The 17,545-nt window shown below is 44.3% G+C and overlaps 1 protein-coding gene and 1 pseudogene across 2 annotated transcripts; one reads left to right on the top strand and one right to left on the bottom strand.

Moving 5' to 3' along the window:
* Positions 1-329: 329 nt before the first annotated feature.
* LOC138079344 (condensin-2 complex subunit H2 pseudogene) lies at positions 330-2,118 on the bottom strand (annotated as a pseudogene).
* Positions 2,119-5,818: 3,700 nt separating this feature from the next.
* On the top strand, positions 5,819-9,207 carry CDKN2AIP (CDKN2A interacting protein). 2 transcript variants are annotated; one of them, XM_068971090.1, is made up of 3 exons: positions 5,819-6,161; positions 6,600-6,730; positions 7,157-9,207. In XM_068971090.1, the coding sequence occupies exons 1-3, from the start codon at positions 5,890-5,892 to the stop codon at positions 8,491-8,493; spliced, it is 1,740 nt and encodes a 579-aa protein (XP_068827191.1). In that variant the 5' UTR covers positions 5,819-5,889; the 3' UTR covers positions 8,494-9,207. The 2 variants fall into 2 exon arrangements, with proteins under 2 accessions (XP_068827191.1, XP_068827192.1); XM_068971091.1 differs by having other exon boundaries at positions 6,600-6,699; positions 7,157-7,252.
* Positions 9,208-17,545: the final 8,338 nt, after the last annotated feature.

The following is a 17,545-nucleotide window of genomic DNA, read 5'->3' as shown; positions in this document are numbered from 1 at the left end:
TGGCTGATTTTCAGTTTCTCATTGACTAGGTTGTTGCCTGGGGAGGAGAAATGCATCCCCCAGCTGGGTTGTGAAGTAATAGCCTTCTTCCTGTTGAAGATGCAAAGGCACTTGTTTTCTTACTGGGTCAGCAATTGACCTTGAGTGTAACGGCTTGAGCAGGCTCCCTTCTGGCCTCCCCACTTCATCGTATTTTTTTTTTTTAAGGGACTGGTGAGATGGCAACACTTTATTAGGCTGGACCAGCCAGGAAGCAAAGTGGACTGAGACGACGCATGCCCAGCATCTGTGGGAGATGGGCTCCAGGGCCAAACCCTGGTGCTCCCCTCTCAGGGCAGCACCGTAGAGGGGGCACCGTAGATCTGGGTGTTTGTGGGCCTGCTGGTATGTGAGCAGTCTCAGGGACATGGTGTCCACGGCCACCTCTAGACCCGGCTGCTGGGTGACCTCCACCGTGTTGTCATTAGCCAGCTACAAGGAGGCCGGCATGGAGCGACACACTTCAAAAGCAGGCTGGCCTACCACTAGCTTTGCAAAGGGACGCCACTGGTTGAGTTGGCTGAACCTTGAGACCTGGTCCCCACAGGTGTGGATGTCAAAGGGCACATGCTCCTCCTGCTCCTGGAGCAGGGTCTGGATGGTGTCCTCCCAGGCCCGGACGTGCTGCTTCAGCTCTGTCTCCTGGATGAGCTCCTGCTTCCAGGCGGTGACGAAGAGCTCCACATTCTTTTGGACCAGCTCTTCACAGCGCAGGGACACTGGCGTGGCTGCCGCTTCCCTGTCTGCCTTTTCCCCTGGCTCTGCCTCCTTGGGCTCTGTGTACCCCTCAGGCTCTGGGAGGTCATCTGCTGCTCCCAGGTCTTCCATGCAGTCCTTCAGGTGGTCTTCCTCCACAGGCTACTGCCCCTCCTCAGCCCTTGGAGGTGGCACTGCTCAGCCACCTTCCTTCTCTGCAGCTTCTGGAGTGTCTCCAGCTGCTACCTCACATGCTTCCAGTAAAGAACCTCCTTGGCTGCGAAGGAAGGGCCCTTTCGCCAGGGCCTCCTGCTGATGGCGTGGGGCCGGGTACCTCTGGTGGAAGTCCTGCAGCTTGATGCCACCCTTCCTCTTTCACTTCTGTCCTGGCGCCCCCTCCATGCGGGAGGCACGGGGTAGGGCCTCCCTTTCCTGCAGCGCTCAGAATCCAGGGAGTCGAAGGGCTCCACGCCCTGCCAGGAGTTTGGGGTCTCCTTCAGCCAGGATGCAGGCTTCAAGGCCCCCTTCTGCTCCCGGAGTGGGCAGCAGTCTGCTCTGGGATCCTGGGGCTCGATCGGGACCTCAGGGGCTGAGGCCTCAGTGGGCTCGGCTGTCCGCTCTGCATTCTCTTCAGCCTCTTCCGCACCCCCGCTTCTGGGCACTGGGCCCTCTGGAGAGGTGCCTGGCTCCTGGGAGATGCTGAGCACCGGGCCGGGACTCCCCCACACAGAAACTTCCATAGGCTGCTCCTCAACCCTACCTGGCTCCTTCTGGTTCCTTGGCAGCAGTGCCTCGATGAGAGACACTCTCACCGGCTCCAACAAGAACGTTATTCTGGGGCGGGCAGTCATCCTAAAATCCTTCCGGCGGGCCAGGACCTCCCCCTGATGGCTGTACAGGGGGTTACTATTCTTCATCTCGTCGGGGGCTACCGGGGCATCGGGCAGGAGGCGGATGAGGGCCCCACTGGGGACCTGGTCACCCCGAGAGCCGCGTTAACACAGGAGTCAGAGAGGTCGTCCAATGACAGGAACTTATGCGCCGCCTCCTGGGGGGCCCTAGAGCTGCTTCCCCTATGGTCCCATCTTCCGGCTCGGAGGAGGGCTGCTTGGCCCGCTTCTGGTCAGAGATGAAGTCGAGAGCCTGGTGGGCCAGGGAGGAGAGCTAGTCCGCCTTCTGACTGGAGATACAGCGGAGCCCTGCATCAGCTGTGCCGCCTCAGTGAAGTCCATTGTGGTTTTGCCTTTGTCGAAAGGAATGCAGATCTGGTCCAGCTCCTCGAGATACTCGCCCAGCTGGGCCGCCACGTCCACCTCCCAGTTTCTGCTGGGGTAGCGGGTGGGCAGCAGGAGGAGGGCGAAGAAGCGCCTCAACATCCTCCATGTTCGGGAGGGGCCAGATCAGCCCGGGGACCGCAGTGCTGGCTTCGAGAGGGGCCAGTATGCTCAGCCCGCCACTAGTTCTGGAGCCATTTTCCTCCACACCATTTTAAATGAAGTTTCTCTCTGTTCACAGAACAGCTTCTGACACAGGGGACTACACTCTTCTTAAAACATTCTCATCATTGACTTTCAGGACACACACACATCACCACTGTAATTATGTTAACAAAAGCTCAGCCTCCCTGTACAGCAATGCTGAATCAAATCCTGGGAACAGTTTTGGGAGAAATAAAAAAGGGTAGATAGCTTTATTGCTTTACCAGGCAAAGGGTGACAGACTAGACTTTTGCCTCGAGAAACTGTGTCTCAACCCTGGAGAACTTGCTGAGGGGTTTGAACAGGAGTTCAAAAGGTGGGAGTATCTGACAAGATTAGGGCATGAGCACGGCTTGTGTGTGGGTGTGTTAGTCACTCAGGGTCCTCTGTCCATGGGATTCTCCAGGCAAGAATACTGGAGTGGGTTGTCATGCCCTTCTCCAGGGGATTTCCCAACCCAGGGATTGAAACTGGGTCTCCTGCATTGCAGGCAGATTCTTTACTGTCTGAGCCTCCGGGGAACCTCTTAATCTTGTCTCACGTGATGGCCTCCTAATCTTAATAAGTGTGTCTGATCCCTTTAATCTCATGTCAGGTGATTTCTTGATCTTCTCTGTGTTCACTTCTCTCCTGAAGGCCAGCCCAACCTGGTTCAGGGCACTAGTGGATTGTCTTTTTCCAAAGGTCTAGGCAGAGCCTCCAAGCCAGGCTTCAGCAATACGTGCACTGCAAACTTCCAGATGTTCAAGCTGGTTTTAGAAAAGGCAGAGGAACTAGAGATCAAATTACCAACATCCTCTGGATCATGGAAAAAGCAAGAGAGTTCCAGAAAAACATGTATTTCTACTTTATTGACTATGCCAAAGCCTTTGACTGTGTGGATCACAATAAACTGTAGAAAATTCTGAAAGAGATGGGGATACCAGACCACCTGACCTGCCTCCAGAGAGATCTGTAGGCAGGTCAGGAAGCAACAGTTAGAACTGGACATGGAGCAACTGACAGGTTCCAAATAGGAAAAGAAATATGTCAAGGCTGTATATTGTCACCCTGCTTATTCAACTTTTATGCAGAGTACATCATGAGAAATGCTGGGCTGGATGAAGCACAAGCTGGAATCAAAATTGCTGGGAGAAATATCAATAACCTCAGATATGCAGATGACACCACCTTTATGGCAGAAAGTGAAGAAGAACTGAAGAGCCTCTTGGTTGTTCCTTTGATGAATTATCTGGCATGGGGGAGATGGTAAGTATGATTCCACACCTAGATGATATCTGGATATTTTATTATTTTTTATTTAAATTTTTTATTGGAATATAATTGCTTTACAGTGTTGTGTTTGTGTCTCCTGTATAACCAGGTGAATCAGCTATATGTGTCCATATACCCCTCCCTCTTGAGCGCCTCTCCCGAGCCTCCCTCCCATGCATGCCACCCTTCTAGCTCATCACAGAGCCACTGAGCTGAGCTCCATGTGCTATACAACCTCTCCTTCCGCCGTGAGTTCACAAGTCCATTCTCTTAAGTCTGCATCTTTATTCCTGTCCTGCAAATAGGTTCATCAGTATCATTTTTCTAGAATCCATATCTATGCATTAATATACAATATTTGTTTTCCTCTTCCTTTTTAAAAAAATAGATTCCACTTTGCCAAAAAAGAGGCTAATGATTTACATTTCATGACTTCAAATTATATGTGTGTGTGTGTGTGTAGGTATATATAAACTTAGTCTAAGAAATAAAAATGACCTTTCAATGTTCCTAGCTATTCAAAAATAAATTACTTTTATTTGTAATATAGAGAAAACATGATTGCTAGTTTGGGGCATTTAATAACTTAGTAAATTGAATTATTTGAGGTTTTCCTCAAATAACATAAATTTCAGATTAGCATTACTGTAGACTGCTCAGTCTCTAAGTCATGTCCTACTCTTTGTGACCCCATGAACTGCAGCCCACAGGCTCCTCTGTTGATGGGATTTTCCAGGCAAGGATACTGGATATCTGGACATTTTAAACCAAGAATTTTATTTTCTTTTTTTCCCCCTGTAGCAGTCCAGCCATGTTGCTTTGGAGGGCACTGGATTCAAAACTGATTGTTAAAATTATAATGAAAGCATTTTGGGCTGAAAGCTGGAGTATTTGTGATTTGCAGGAGCCAGATGCTTGACCTAAAAGATACATGCCTTTTTTTTTTAAGGTTTACTTTGCATATGAAGGTTCAGGGCATAGACCACGGACCACGAAGTTAAGAATAATACCATATATCGTACTATTAAACTGCCTTCTCACTATAAGGAGACATTACTGGACTAGAGGGAGGAAGAATTCAGAGAGAAAATGAGAGAAGGGAACTTGTGAAAACCAATGAGGGTAGGGTGGGCTGAGGGGGAGGGACTGTTGACTGCCTCAGTTCAGTTCAGTCGCTCAGTCGTGTCCGCTCTTTGCGACCCCATGGACTGCAGCATGCCAAGCCTCCCTGTCCATCACCAGCTCCAGGAGTTTACTCAAACTCATGCCCATTGAGTCGGTGATGCCATCCAACCATCTCAACACCTAATATTGGAAACATAAGCAAGTCGGGAGTGGACATTCTAAAAGGGGAAAAAAAAATGCAAAGAAAAAAGTGCTATAAGAGGGTAAAGTTGGGGCCGTGGAGACAAATGCATTTCTCCCTTCCGTCCAGCTAGGCGTTCCTGTTTGTAAATTTAACGAAATACGGAGACAGAAGTTCCTGGTGCAGCGTTTCATATTGACCAAAAATCCACCCAAGAGGAAGCAGTACAGCCTGGGTTGAACTGCAGAAACCAAACCTAAATCTGCGGGGTCAGGGCTGGTTTCAAAGACTGGGCTCCACAGAGCAACATCGAACTGGATAAAAGTTATCATTGATCTTTATTAGCACAATTTAAACGAATATGCACCTGCACATCCCTATATGCCCCGAGACCCGAACGGCTTCAAAAGGCCTCGCTTATCTATATTCGAAACGGCGCTGGATGCTGTTTTCCACATAACCAAAAGATGAAAGCGAACTTTATTTTGGCCGTGCTCGAAACCAGCGTCCTAGGGCCGAGACGCCAGACCTCGCGTTGGGAAAGCAGCTCGAGTCGGCGGGGACGCGCGCTAGACGCGAGGACTCGGCCGGCCCCGCCCAGCCAGTCCGCATTCCCGGCTGCCCGCGGCCGCCCCCAGGAGCGACGGGCCAGGCGCGGGAGGGAGGAAGCCGGAGCGCGCGGCGTCACAAAGCCGACCCACAACGGGGAGACGGGCGCGGAGGTCAAGGGTACCCCAGGCGAACCCACAGACGAACAGCCCTCTTGGGGCGGGAGGTGCGCGCCCGCCCGCCCTCGCCCCGCCTCCCCTCCCCCCGCTGCCGTCGGGGCGGCAGCGTCGCGGCAGCTCGCGCGCCGCAAAGCGTCCTGGGAGAGCCGGCTCGCGCCGGAAGGACGCGCGGGCGCTCAGCGGCGACGAGGTTATAAAAGGGAAGGAGCCGGCGGCGGGCGGAAGTGGGCGGTTCAGCTGCTCCCGGCGCTGTTGTTTGGGCCTCTGGAGGGGCGTTCTCTGGAGGACTGCCGGTGCAGGCCGCAGTGACAGGGCCGCTCGCCCCGCGCCCCCCGCCTGCCTCCCGGCTCAGAGTCCGCTCCCGGCCTCCGCGACCCGCAGGCCCAACATGGCGCAGGAGGTGTCGGAATACCTGAGCCAGAACCCGCGAGTGGCCGCCTGGGTGGAGGCGCTACGCTGCGACGGCGAGACCGACAAACACTGGCGCCACCGCCGAGAGTTCCTGCTCCGCAACGCCGGGGACCTGGCCCCCGCCGGCGGTGCTGCCTCCGCTCCCCGGGAGGAGGCCGCCGACGCCGAGAGCGGGACCCGCAATCGGCAGCTGCAGCAGCTCATCTCCTTTTCCATGGCCTGGGCCAACCACGTCTTCCTCGGGTGCCGGTGAGTGAGCCCGCGTCCCCCGTTTCCCGAGGCCCGGAGCCGTCGGCCGGGAGGGGGAGTGGTGAAGCGCGGGAATCCGCGGGACCTGCTGCCCTCTAAGGGCGAGAAGGGCGTCTCTGTCAGAAGCCGACACGGTTCACGGTCTGGAGGTGCCCCCGTAGCGTGGGGAGCTGCCATTGGTGTCGTTGGCGATGAGCTGACAATGCTCTTCGGGGGAGAGAGACACTAAATCTAAATTAGGTTTGTAAGAAAGGGCCCCGCCTCCCAGACCCTGGGCGTTTGTGTGTGAAGTTCCAGGAAACCGAAAGTTCCTGGCGGTTGGTTCAGTTTCTTGTTTACTACCAGGAAGTGCAGTTCCTGTGGCCTGCAGTTTTTGTACCCTAGAGGTGGCAGCGGAGCAAAAACACTTTCTGAAGCGTCTCTCTCTTCTTGTTACAGGTACCCTCAAAAAGTTATGGATAAAATACTTAGTATGGCTGAAGGCATCAAAGTGACAGATGCTCCAATCCATATCACAAGAGACGAACTGGTTGCCAAGGTGAAGAAAAGAGGGATATCGAGTAGCAATGGTTAGCAGATCATAGATGTGAACATACATAGGAGTTTAGAACTTAAGTTTGATGTAATTAGGAATTATCGTTATTACTAATTTTTAATGAGTTATAATTTTTATAATATTAATCAAGTTGGAATGTTAAATTATGTTTATGTGCTTTAGGCTTTGAATTTGATAGTTTCCTTTGACTGCCATGAGATTTCGAAGTGTCAAATGTTACCTATGCTGTTAATTTTTTAATGTTAGAAATTATTGATGTTACTCAAAGCTGTTTTGAGAATTAATGAAGTTATTCCACACTTTGTAAAGAATCTACAAATCCTGAAGTAATTTCACCTTACCTTGTGCCTTTGTTTTAATATGTGTTATCTGTCTTGTACATTTTGAGCTGATGTGTGTGTGTGAAGTAGACTTACATATCTGCTTTCCTTTTTTTCAGAAGGGGTAGAAGAGCCAGCCAAAAAACGAACCATAGAAGGGAAAAACAGTTCTGCAGTTGAGCAAGATCGTCTGAAAATTCCTGCTAAAACATCTGCTCAGCAGGAGAGCAGCTCAACCTGTTCGGGTTCCTCTTCCAAATCAGAGAGTAGTGGGAACTCAGCTCGGAGCTCCAGCACCCCAAATCAGAATAGCGCCACAAGTGATGGAGAGCGCGCAGTTGCCAGCCAAAGCAGCAGCAGCGCTGCCTCTCGGGTGACAGCAGTAGGGTCTGGAAAAGCTTCTGAACCAGAAGTTCCAGATAAACATGGTTCAGCATCATTTGTTTCTTCATTGTTGAAATCCAGTGTGAATAGTCATGTAACCCAATCCGCTGATTCCAGACAACAAAGTGGATCGCCGAAAAAGAGTGCTTTGGAAGGCTCCTCCGCCTCAGTCTCTCAAAGCGTCTCAGAGATTGAGGTACCCTTGTTGGGCTCCTCAGGAAGCTCAGAAGTAGAGTTGCCACTGTTGTCTTCTAAAGCTAGTTCAGAGACAGCTTCCAGCGGGTTAACTTCTAAAGCCAGTTCAGAGGCAAGTGTTTCATCATCAGTTTCTAAAAACAGTTCATCATCAGGCACATCTTCACTAACCCCCAAGAGCAACACCTCAGTGAACACAATGCTGACTTCCAAAAGCGCTTCACAGGTAGCTGCGTCACTGTTAGCTTCCAAGAACAGCTCCCAGACCAGCGGCTCTCTGGTCTCCAAAAACACTGCCATAGCAAGTGTATCCCAGCTGGCTTCTAAGAGTAGTTCTCAGACCAGCACTGCACAGCTGCCTTCCAAAAGTACTTCACAGTCGAGTGAGAGTTCTGTCAAGTTCTCTTGTTGCAAGTTAACCAACGAAGATGTGAAACAGAAACAACCTTTTTTCAATAGACTATATAAAACAGTGGCATGGAAGTTGGTGGCTGTCGGTGGCTTTAGTCCCAGTGTGAATCATGGCGAGCTCTTAAACGCAGCTATTGAGGCTCTGAAAGCCACACTGGATGTGTTTTTTGTCCCACTAAAAGAACTGGCAGATCTGCCTCAAAACAAGAGTTCTCAAGAAAGTATTGTTTGTGAATTGAGATGTAAGTCTGTGTATTTGGGCACTGGCTGTGGAAAAAGCAAAGAAAATGCTAAAGCAGTTGCATCAAGAGAAGCCTTGAAGTTATTTCTCAAGAAAAAGGTAGTGGTAAAAATATGTAAAAGGAAATACAGAGGCAGTGAAATAGAAGACTTAGTACTCCTCGATGAAGAATCAAGGCCTGTAAACTTGCCTCCAGCATTAAAACATCCTCAAGAATTACTGTAATATGTCCAAAATATCACTGTGTACATTATCTGGTATTTGAAGAAAAAAACTGGCTTACTTTTGTATATGAAACACAAGCTTTCACAAATTTTGTATTGCTTTTTCCAGTTTTGCAGAAAATTTACATTCTAGTTCTCTTCACACAGTGGAAGTTGTAAATAATTTGTGAATGACAGTATACATTAAAAGGTTTATGCATTACCGGCATACCAGTATGCTGTTTTATTTGCTGAAGAAAATACTGTCTTCTATTTTTAATGACACATTAGGTACGATCTGTAGTTCTGTAGTCTTGAAATTTTTGTACTACTTTCAATTTGGTGAAAAATGTATAAGTTGTCTACCATGCTTTTTCTTTTACTAGCTGAATAAACTTTCACATCAAAGAAAAGGGGACCATAGTATTTGAATGTCTGAAAGTCTGTGAAGCTTAAGGTTTTAAGAATGTTGCCCATAATATTGAACGTCTGTTAAAGAATAAAAGAGAAAATAGTTGCCTCAGACTATTTTTATGAGAAGTTGTAAGCATTTTTTAAGATATAAAGCAGTGTAAAATACTTGTTTATTTTATTCTGAAGTTGTTTGAAATTCACCATGATTTTGACCTCTGCAGATTCTTTAAGTGGGTTAATTTATGTTTTGAGGTAAACTACAATTTACCCTTTTTCTTAAAGACATAAATGTGGGTTTCTATATTAAGCATATTTTGTGACTACTATAATTAACGGATTGATTTGTTTAGATATTAAATGCTTTCAGCTATTTTACCTTTTCAAGAACTTGTGGTTTTTTGTTTTTTTTTTTTCACCCCTGAAGTCAGAACCAATTCCTGTGAATAGGCTTCATGTTACCAGTCATCGTAAGTTACAACTGGGTAATTTTTCACAGCTTGATACAGTTTTCAGTGGGTAGTGAGGTTAACAGTTTGCAAATCTAGAAGCAGAACCAGGTATTTTATTTTTGTTTACAAATCTCAGAAAAACACTGGGCAGACAGTAGAAAAGCTCAGCTCAGCTCTTTAATGAGCCTGTTCAATTGAATTACAGTTGTTGATAGTGAAATGTCCTGCTTCTGTGTCCTAGGTGATTCAGACTGGATTACTCTCTGGCTGTCTTCTGGCTTTCTAAAATTGCTGCACTTTGACCATAGATGTGATAATGTACCGAGAAAAACCAGGACATGACCTTTTACGTGGCAGTTGTGTTGGAGTAGGAAAATTGGACATAAATAGTAAAATTTAGGTATGCAGAAGCTATTTCTGTTTTATATTTTAGAAATAATAGAAGTACATATACTTGAAATCATTTTTATTTCACTAGATAACTTCGATTCATTTTTGAGCATGTTAAATTGGATACCAAAGTTTAAAATCCATATTCTGTGAATGGGTTGCCTTTATATATTGTGAGGAGCAGTAACATGAGTGTTGTGAAAGCTATTTTAATTACCTGTTTCCTCAGCCTTGTAATTTGTGGGTCAGTGATTACAAGAATAAATTTCTGTAATATATCTAAATTAGATGGTTTAATAATTGCCTAAATTGGCTAAATTTCAAGTTAATATAAAAGCAATTGAAAATGTTTTAAATTAAAATAAACTTTTTATATGGTAGAACTGGAGGAAGCTGCTTAGTGTAAAAACTAATTTATAAACACTTGCTATCACTTTATTAAAATTTAAAGAATCCCTGGTTTAAGAGAAATGCATATTTTACAGTTCTTCATAATAGCATAGGGCAGAAGAAAAGAATCTTTGGAATCTTGAGATAGATCTTGGCTCTGCCTCTTTAAGTAGGCATGTAACTGGGAATTCAACATTTTGACTTCATCTGTAAAATAGACGAGCTGCCTCAGAACTGAGGGGAACAAACAAGGTAATACATGCAAAGCGCACCATAGCTGAGGAACTGCCTGGATGTGTGTTCTCATTTTCTCAAAATCTAATGAGTAGCTTTTATCATTTGGTCCATTTTCAGATGAAGAAACTGAAAAAGTAATGTGGTCAAAGTCCAAATTCAAGACCCTACCTGATTCCAGAGTCCAAGCTTTCACTGTGTTTTATTGCTTAATGATCTTTCTCACTTCTCTGAAGGCTAACATTCCTGAAAATTCCTCTGGTTTCCTACTAGTTTTAAGTGACCACATCATTCTAAAGGCTCATTTCCTTGAACTGAGTCACTTAGCCTTTATATTTGTACTGCTTCTCCTTAGTACTTGCATGTTTTGAATATTCTTAACTAGGGAATTGTCCCATATGGGTGCAGTTGAAGTTTGCTAATAATAAAATTTGCAATCAAGTTTACTGAATAAAATGACATATTGAGATGGGAAATTCTGGTTTTTCTTCTGAGAAAAGATGATGTCCTAAAACTAATTTCCCTTGATGGTGCTAAAGTCCAGGAATTTTTTTTTTTTTTCCAATAAAGTTGACTTTAAAAAATGGTATTGTTACAAGTTTTTAACCCAAATTTTGGGGGCCTTCCACTGCTGCCATTGGATAAAATAATTGTCATGAGGATAACATGCAATTCCAAGGCTTTTGATACATTATCAAAAACATGCTCCATTTTAAATTAGATTAAAAAGGGCCATCCATTTTCCTTGCCAAGTACAACTTTCCTTGGTACAGACTTCTTTCTCTTTGATTTCCTGAGCAATGGCAATGAGAAGGTAACCAAAGCAAGCAGCGGCTGGGAACCAGGTCGGTCTTCCATCTTGTGTTGTTTAAGAGGAATTTTCAACTTTGTCTTAAAAAGTGGTGCCATCTATTGACTCAATTCCTAGATGCTGGCAAATCAATGGGTATCTGTTTAAGCATGACTTAAATTTGTGTGGTTGATGATTAAAGGAATTCTTTGTAGCTTTCTCCTGTTTAAGCAAATAAATAAAGGCAGGGTTGTCAAGTCACTAATGTTGCTACTCCCTCTCCAAAAGAAAATGGATAGAAATTTCAGTGAATACAGCTTAGTTGCCATTCAGCTAGAACCATTCCTTTCTCCATTTCTTCCCATATTACCAGCTTTGCTCTCCACTTTTTTGTTTTTTCTTTAAAAAGACTACTGGAGAAAGATCACTGTCTTAAAATACTAATTTTTAAATTTCTCTTTATTCCTTTGTGGTTTACACAGCAAGAAAAATAGTGTATTTAGTGGACAAGGTCCCAAACAAAACTGACTAGCTTGGTGGTGGGGTGGGGGTGGGGGGAGGGGGGGTGGTGCAGGGAGGTGGCAGAAGGTAATACCAAACAGGAAGGGTTAGATACAGGATATTCCTTTGAGTAGAAACTAGAGATTTCATATGCCAATCCTTAAAACACTTCCTGTGATCTTGAAATTTTCATGAGTTGAATCAGAATTTTTGGAAGGTGTTAGGAACAACCAAACAGCATAAACAGCATACATAGCTATAAAGCTGTACTATGATACAGAAGGGGCACTGTTTTATATATATTCATATAGCGTACATAAAACTTGAAGTGTAAATACAAATGTGCAAGAAGATGATCACCTAGTGTTTTCCTTATGACTGTTTTCATGTTTGTCAGTTTAGCAGGGCTTGGATATTAAAATGAGAAAATCCAAACTCTGAATATGCAATCAGTGGTTTTCAAACTTTTAGTCACATTTCTTAAAAGATGGAATCCTGTGTGTAAAATTGACAGGAGCCGACCTACTTAGAAAGAGGGCAGCCATACCCCATGGCTGAATTCCTCTACCTTCTGTTCTCAATTCCTTGGCATCTCCTTGGACTGAAAAGAAGGGGGTTTAGCAATGGATGAGACCTTGTGTAGATGCCAGCTTCCTTCTGCAACAGGTATTACAATGGATGGAGCAGAAAGCCTCCAATTTACTCTGGAACTAATCTGTTTTAAAGTAAATGTGATTAGAATTTGCAATTAGTAGAGACTCAGGCTATAGGGACCATCAAATAAATTAACATTTAGATAACTCCCAAAATAGCTATCATTTTTTTCTTTTTGTGAAATATAATTGCAGAAGTTCATATATAGTGACAGTGAAGTCGCTCCGTTGTGTCCAACTCTTTGCGACCCCATAGACTGTAGCCTACCAGGCTCCTCTGTCCATGGGATTTTCCAGGCAATGGTACTGGAGTGGGGTGCCATTTCCTTCTCCAGGGGATCTTCCCAACTCAGGGCTCAAACCCAGGTCTCCCACATTGTAGACAGACACTTTACTGTCTGAGCCACCAGAGAAGTCCAAGTTCATATATAAAGCCCAATAATTATAAATGCCCACATAATGAGATCATCTAGGTCAAAAAACAATACTATCAGCACTGCAAGAAGTCACCACGAGGATAGCTACCATTCACTGGGTGCCTACAATACGCTTATGCTTCATAACAACTTACTAAAGTCAGTCTCCTTACCCGTAGGTGAATTGCTGTTATTGATCCTATTTCACAAATGAGAAAACTGATGACCATTTTGACTTGTTCTCCTCAAATCACAGGATGAGTAAATGTTGAGGTAGGGACTCAAATCCAGTGTTCTAGAAGACTAAACAATGTTCAGTCATTCAGTCGTGTCTGACTCTCTGCGACCTCATGAACCACAGCATGCCAGGCCGCCCTGTCCATCACCAACTCCCGGGGTCTACCCAAACCCATGTCCATTGAGTCGGTGATGCCATCCAACCACCTCATCCTCTGTCATCCCCTTCTCCTCCTACCCTCAATCTTTCCCAGCATCAGGGTCTTTTCAAATGAGTCAGCTCTGTGCATAAAGTGGCAAAAGTTTTGGAGTTTCAGCTTCAACTTCAGTCCTTCCAATGAACACCCAGGGCTGATCTTTAGGATGAACTAGTTGGATCTCCTTGCAGTCCAAGGGACTCTCAAGAGTCTTATCCAACACCACAGTTCAAAAGCATCAACTCTTCGACTCTCAGCTTTCCTTATAGTCCAACTCTCACATCCAAACATGACTACAGGAAAAACAATAGCCTTGACTAGACGGACCTTTGTTGACAAAATAATGTCTCTGCTTTTTAATACGCTGTCTAGGTTGGTCATAACTTTGGAGTTGGTTCTAATTTGGGGCACTGAATGTCAACCAGTGAGACATGCTGTCCCATGATACTTGTTTTTATCCTAGAAAATAGTAAGTGTAATCACACTTTGCAGGAAATTTGAAAATTTTTATTTAACAATTTAAATTAGGAAGCTTCTAAAGAAGTAAACTTAAAAGGAAGTTGCTCATATGTATCTGAAATAACTTGGGAAATAGTTTCTAGACATTCTATTTGTAGAATTTTAAAGGGACAGTCTACAGAGGCAGTGGTATAATCAACGATGTAACCAATGGTTGAAACAAATTTCATATGCAATAAAACCCATCCCATTAGGCTTTACCATTTGTTTGTTGTTAAATCTTTTTCTACACTAGCTGATAAAAAAAAAGAGGATTGTCATGAAAGAAAAACTAACAGGTTCGCAGAAACATCTCTAGTCAGTCTTACCTGTGTGCACTGTGGTGGATTGCTTAATGAACACACATGCTCAGTGGCTTGCAGTTTGGAAACCAATATGGGATAAAGTATGTGTACTTTTGTCGTCACTTTTCATTTCAAAATGTTGAATGCAATGAACAAGAGAGATATGATACAGGTAAAATAGGTAAAATCAAAACACTATTTTTGAAAACTCATTCTTTTCCCCTGAAATTGGCATTCTCTGGCGGTCATTCCACCATCATGGCTCATATAGGAAAGGAGAGAAGGATAAGGGGACTTCAGGAAAGTCCATACAGGGCTTTCAAGGAAGTGAAAATGCACCATTCCAGCCCTGGCAGATTTTGAAGAGGGTCAAAAGATGGAATTTCAGCTGAGCTAAAGATGATGCTGTTAAAGCGCTGCATTCAATATGCCAGCAAATTTGGAAAACTCAGCAGTGGCCACAGGACTGGAAAAGGTCAGTTTTAATTCCAATGCCAAAGAAAGGCAATGCCAAAGAATGTTCAAAATACTGTACGAGTGCAATCATTTCACACTCTAGCAAAATAATGCTCAGAATTCTCTGAGCCAGGCTTCAACCGTACATGAACTGAGAAATTCCAGATGTTCAAACTGAATTTATAAACAACAGAGGAACCAGAGATCAAATTGCCAACATCTGTTGAATCATAGAAAAAGAAAGAGAATTCCATAAAAATATCTGCTTCATTGACTATGCTAAAGCCTTTGACTGTGTGGATCACAACAAACTGGAAAATTCTTAAAGAGATGGGAATACCAGACTATCTGACCTTCCTCTTGAGAAACCTGTGTGTGCAGGTCAAGAAGCAACAGTTAGAACCAGACACGGAACAATGGACTGGTTCAAAACTGGGGAAGGAGTACATCAAGGCTGTATATTGTCACCCTGCTTATTTAACTTATATGCAGAGTACATCATGCGAAATGCTGGACTGGATGAAGCACAAGCTGGAATCAAGATTGCCAGGAGAAATAGCAATAACCTCAGATATGCAGATGACACCACCCTTATGGCAGAAAGTGAAGAAGAACTAAAGAGCCTCTTTATGAAAGTGAAAGAGGAGAGTGAAAAATCTGGCTTAAAACTCAACACTCACAAAATGAATATCATGGTATCCGGTCCCATCACTTCATGGCAAATAGATGGGGAAATGAAAGTGACAGACTTTATTTTCTTGGGCTCCAAAATCACTGCAGACGGTGACTGCAGCCATGAAATTAAAAGACACTTGCTCCTTGGAAGAAAAGCTATGACCAACCTAGACAGTGTATTCAAAAGCAGAGACATTACTTTGCCAACAAAGGTCTGTCTAGTCAAAGCTATGGTTTTTCCAGTAGTCAGGTATGGATGTGAGAGTTGGACCGTAGAGAAGGCTAAGCACCGAAGAACTGATGCTTTTGAACTGTGATGTTGGAGAAGACTCTTGAGAGTCCCTTGGACTGCAAAGAGATCAAACTAGTCAATCCTAAAGGAAATCAATCCTGAATATTCATTAGAAGGACTAAAGCTGAAGCTCCAATACTTTGGCCACCTGATGCAAAGGGCCGACTCATTTGAAAAGACCCTGATCTTGGGAAAGATTGAGGGCAGTAGAAGGGGATGACAGAGGTCGGACGAGATGGTTGGATGGCATCACCAACTCAATGGACAGGAGTTTGAGCAAGCTCCAGGAGATGGTGAAGGACAGGGAAGCCTGGCATGCTGCAGTCCATGGGGCTGCAGAGTTGGACATGACTGAGTGACTGGACAACATCATCAAAAGAGGGGGAGAGGGAATTTGAGACAAGTGGATCCTGAGGGGACATGGACTTCACCTGTGTCAGTATCGCAGCAGTGGAAGTAATGACAGTCTCCATGTATGAGCCTGCCTCATCTATCCCCTGCCTGTAATCAGAGAATGCATCCTTCCTTAGGAGGGCCCAAGAGATCGAAACAAAGAGGGCTTGAGCAAGAAATCTCCATCGTCTTATCCTGCCAGAGATGCTTCGTTTTGGGGTGACTTTTCAAAGTCTGGGAAGATAGTATAGAAATAAAGATAACAAATTGAATTCATAGTATTAATCCTTTGGTAAGATTTAGAAATACGTTTTATGATCCTTGGGATATTTTGTGTGTTTTTGTTTTTCAAGGTGTTCAAAATAAATATGGCATATTAGAGGAGGGAAAGAAAGAAACCAACAACCTTAAATCCAAAGCTGCTGAGTTGCACAACACCAGGGGGCAGCATTCATGTGGAGTTCTGTGGATGTTGTGCCAGACACTGAAGTCCTTGGAGTGTGAAACAAGGTGGCCCTTTTTGGAATTTCTGAGATTGCTGTACAAGTAAACTTAGAAAATTCTTACTTTAAAAAAATAATTTGAAAGAAATACTGGTGGTTTTATGAAGCACATCATGAAAATCCCAACTGTTCTTGGGGGCAGCATATGCTAAAGTGACTTGATAATGCTGGGGGCACTATTTATACTTGGTCAGGTATTACTTTGGTCAACACATTGTTCTATGGGAGAAATTATTTCAAGACATTAGACTAAAAGATCATACCAGGTGAAGTAAAGGCTACTAGGGTTATGATAAAGAATTGTGCCTTACCACTGAGCAAGACATTGTGTGGAAGCTTGTACAACTTTAAAATGAGTTCTGCAGAGCAGGTCGATAAATTAAGATGATTAACTTATTTAGTGATATCAGATCACAAGTACTTCCTCAACCATTTAATCCCAAAAAGTCTAGTAAGGGAACCTCTTTTTACTCCACAAACCCTTAAATAAGAGACCGTAAGGGTCAAGTAATAGAAGCAAAATGGAAGCTTCGATGGCAAACAAGTTGTTGACAGTTTTTCAAGACTTCGTTTGGAGCATAATAGACAGGACAGAATTGCAAGTCTGCCCTAAAGAGCCTGGAGGGCGTGGAAATAGATGGAAAGTAAGTGCTCTATGGCTGACTTCATTTACCTGTTGCCAGCTTGACCTCAAAATTGTTGAAAGTCAGCTTCTCACTGTTGAGCAAAATACACCTTAACGTTGTAGCTGTCAGGTATAGCTGGACAAATGGTCAAAAGGCATGCATAACTATTCAAGCAATCATCTATACATTCTTTATAGTTATATAAGTATATAATAGCTAAATACCCCTAGGCATGTGAAAAATCACGTTAACTTTAAACACCTAGACAGAGGTGTTAGTCGCTCAGTTATGTCCAACTCTTTGCAACCCCATGGACTGTAGCCCGCCAGTCTCCTCCGTCCATGGGATTCTCCAGGCAAGAATGCTGGAGTGGGTTGCCATTCCCTAGTGTTTTGGTCATCACAGACTTCCTGGAGAAGACTGTTCTCATTAAAATAACCTCCAATGTTTTGTTCCATTCTGATAGTTAAGAGATGGCCATCACAAACACAGTACATGCTCTAAAATCCAACATGACCTATAAAAAGAGTAAATCGTTCAATCAATAAAATTGGCAAAATATCAGCAAAAAAAAAGACTTGTGACATAATAACCAGTGGATGTCACACTAATGAAAACGGGGAGGAGAGAGCCAGTTCTCTCTTTTGGACAAAGT

Source organism: Capricornis sumatraensis, chromosome 4 (genome assembly GCF_032405125.1).
Source record: "Capricornis sumatraensis isolate serow.1 chromosome 4, serow.2, whole genome shotgun sequence".
Classification (NCBI taxonomy): domain Eukaryota; kingdom Metazoa; phylum Chordata; class Mammalia; order Artiodactyla; family Bovidae; genus Capricornis; species Capricornis sumatraensis.
This window is presented reverse-complemented; position numbering and strand designations above follow the sequence as displayed.

Bases quoted from the DNA above. Each gene is read 5' to 3' on its own strand.
- CDKN2AIP (XM_068971090.1), top strand. From the start codon at position 5,890: ATGGCGCAGGAGGTGTCGGAATACCTGAGCCAGAACCCGCGAGTGGCC. The intron at 6,162-6,599 runs GTGAGTGAGCCC...TTCTTGTTACAG, and splicing joins CACGTCTTCCTCGGGTGCCG to GTACCCTCAAAAAGTTATGG. The intron at 6,731-7,156 runs GTTAGCAGATCA...CCTTTTTTTCAG, and splicing joins AGGGATATCGAGTAGCAATG to AAGGGGTAGAAGAGCCAGCC.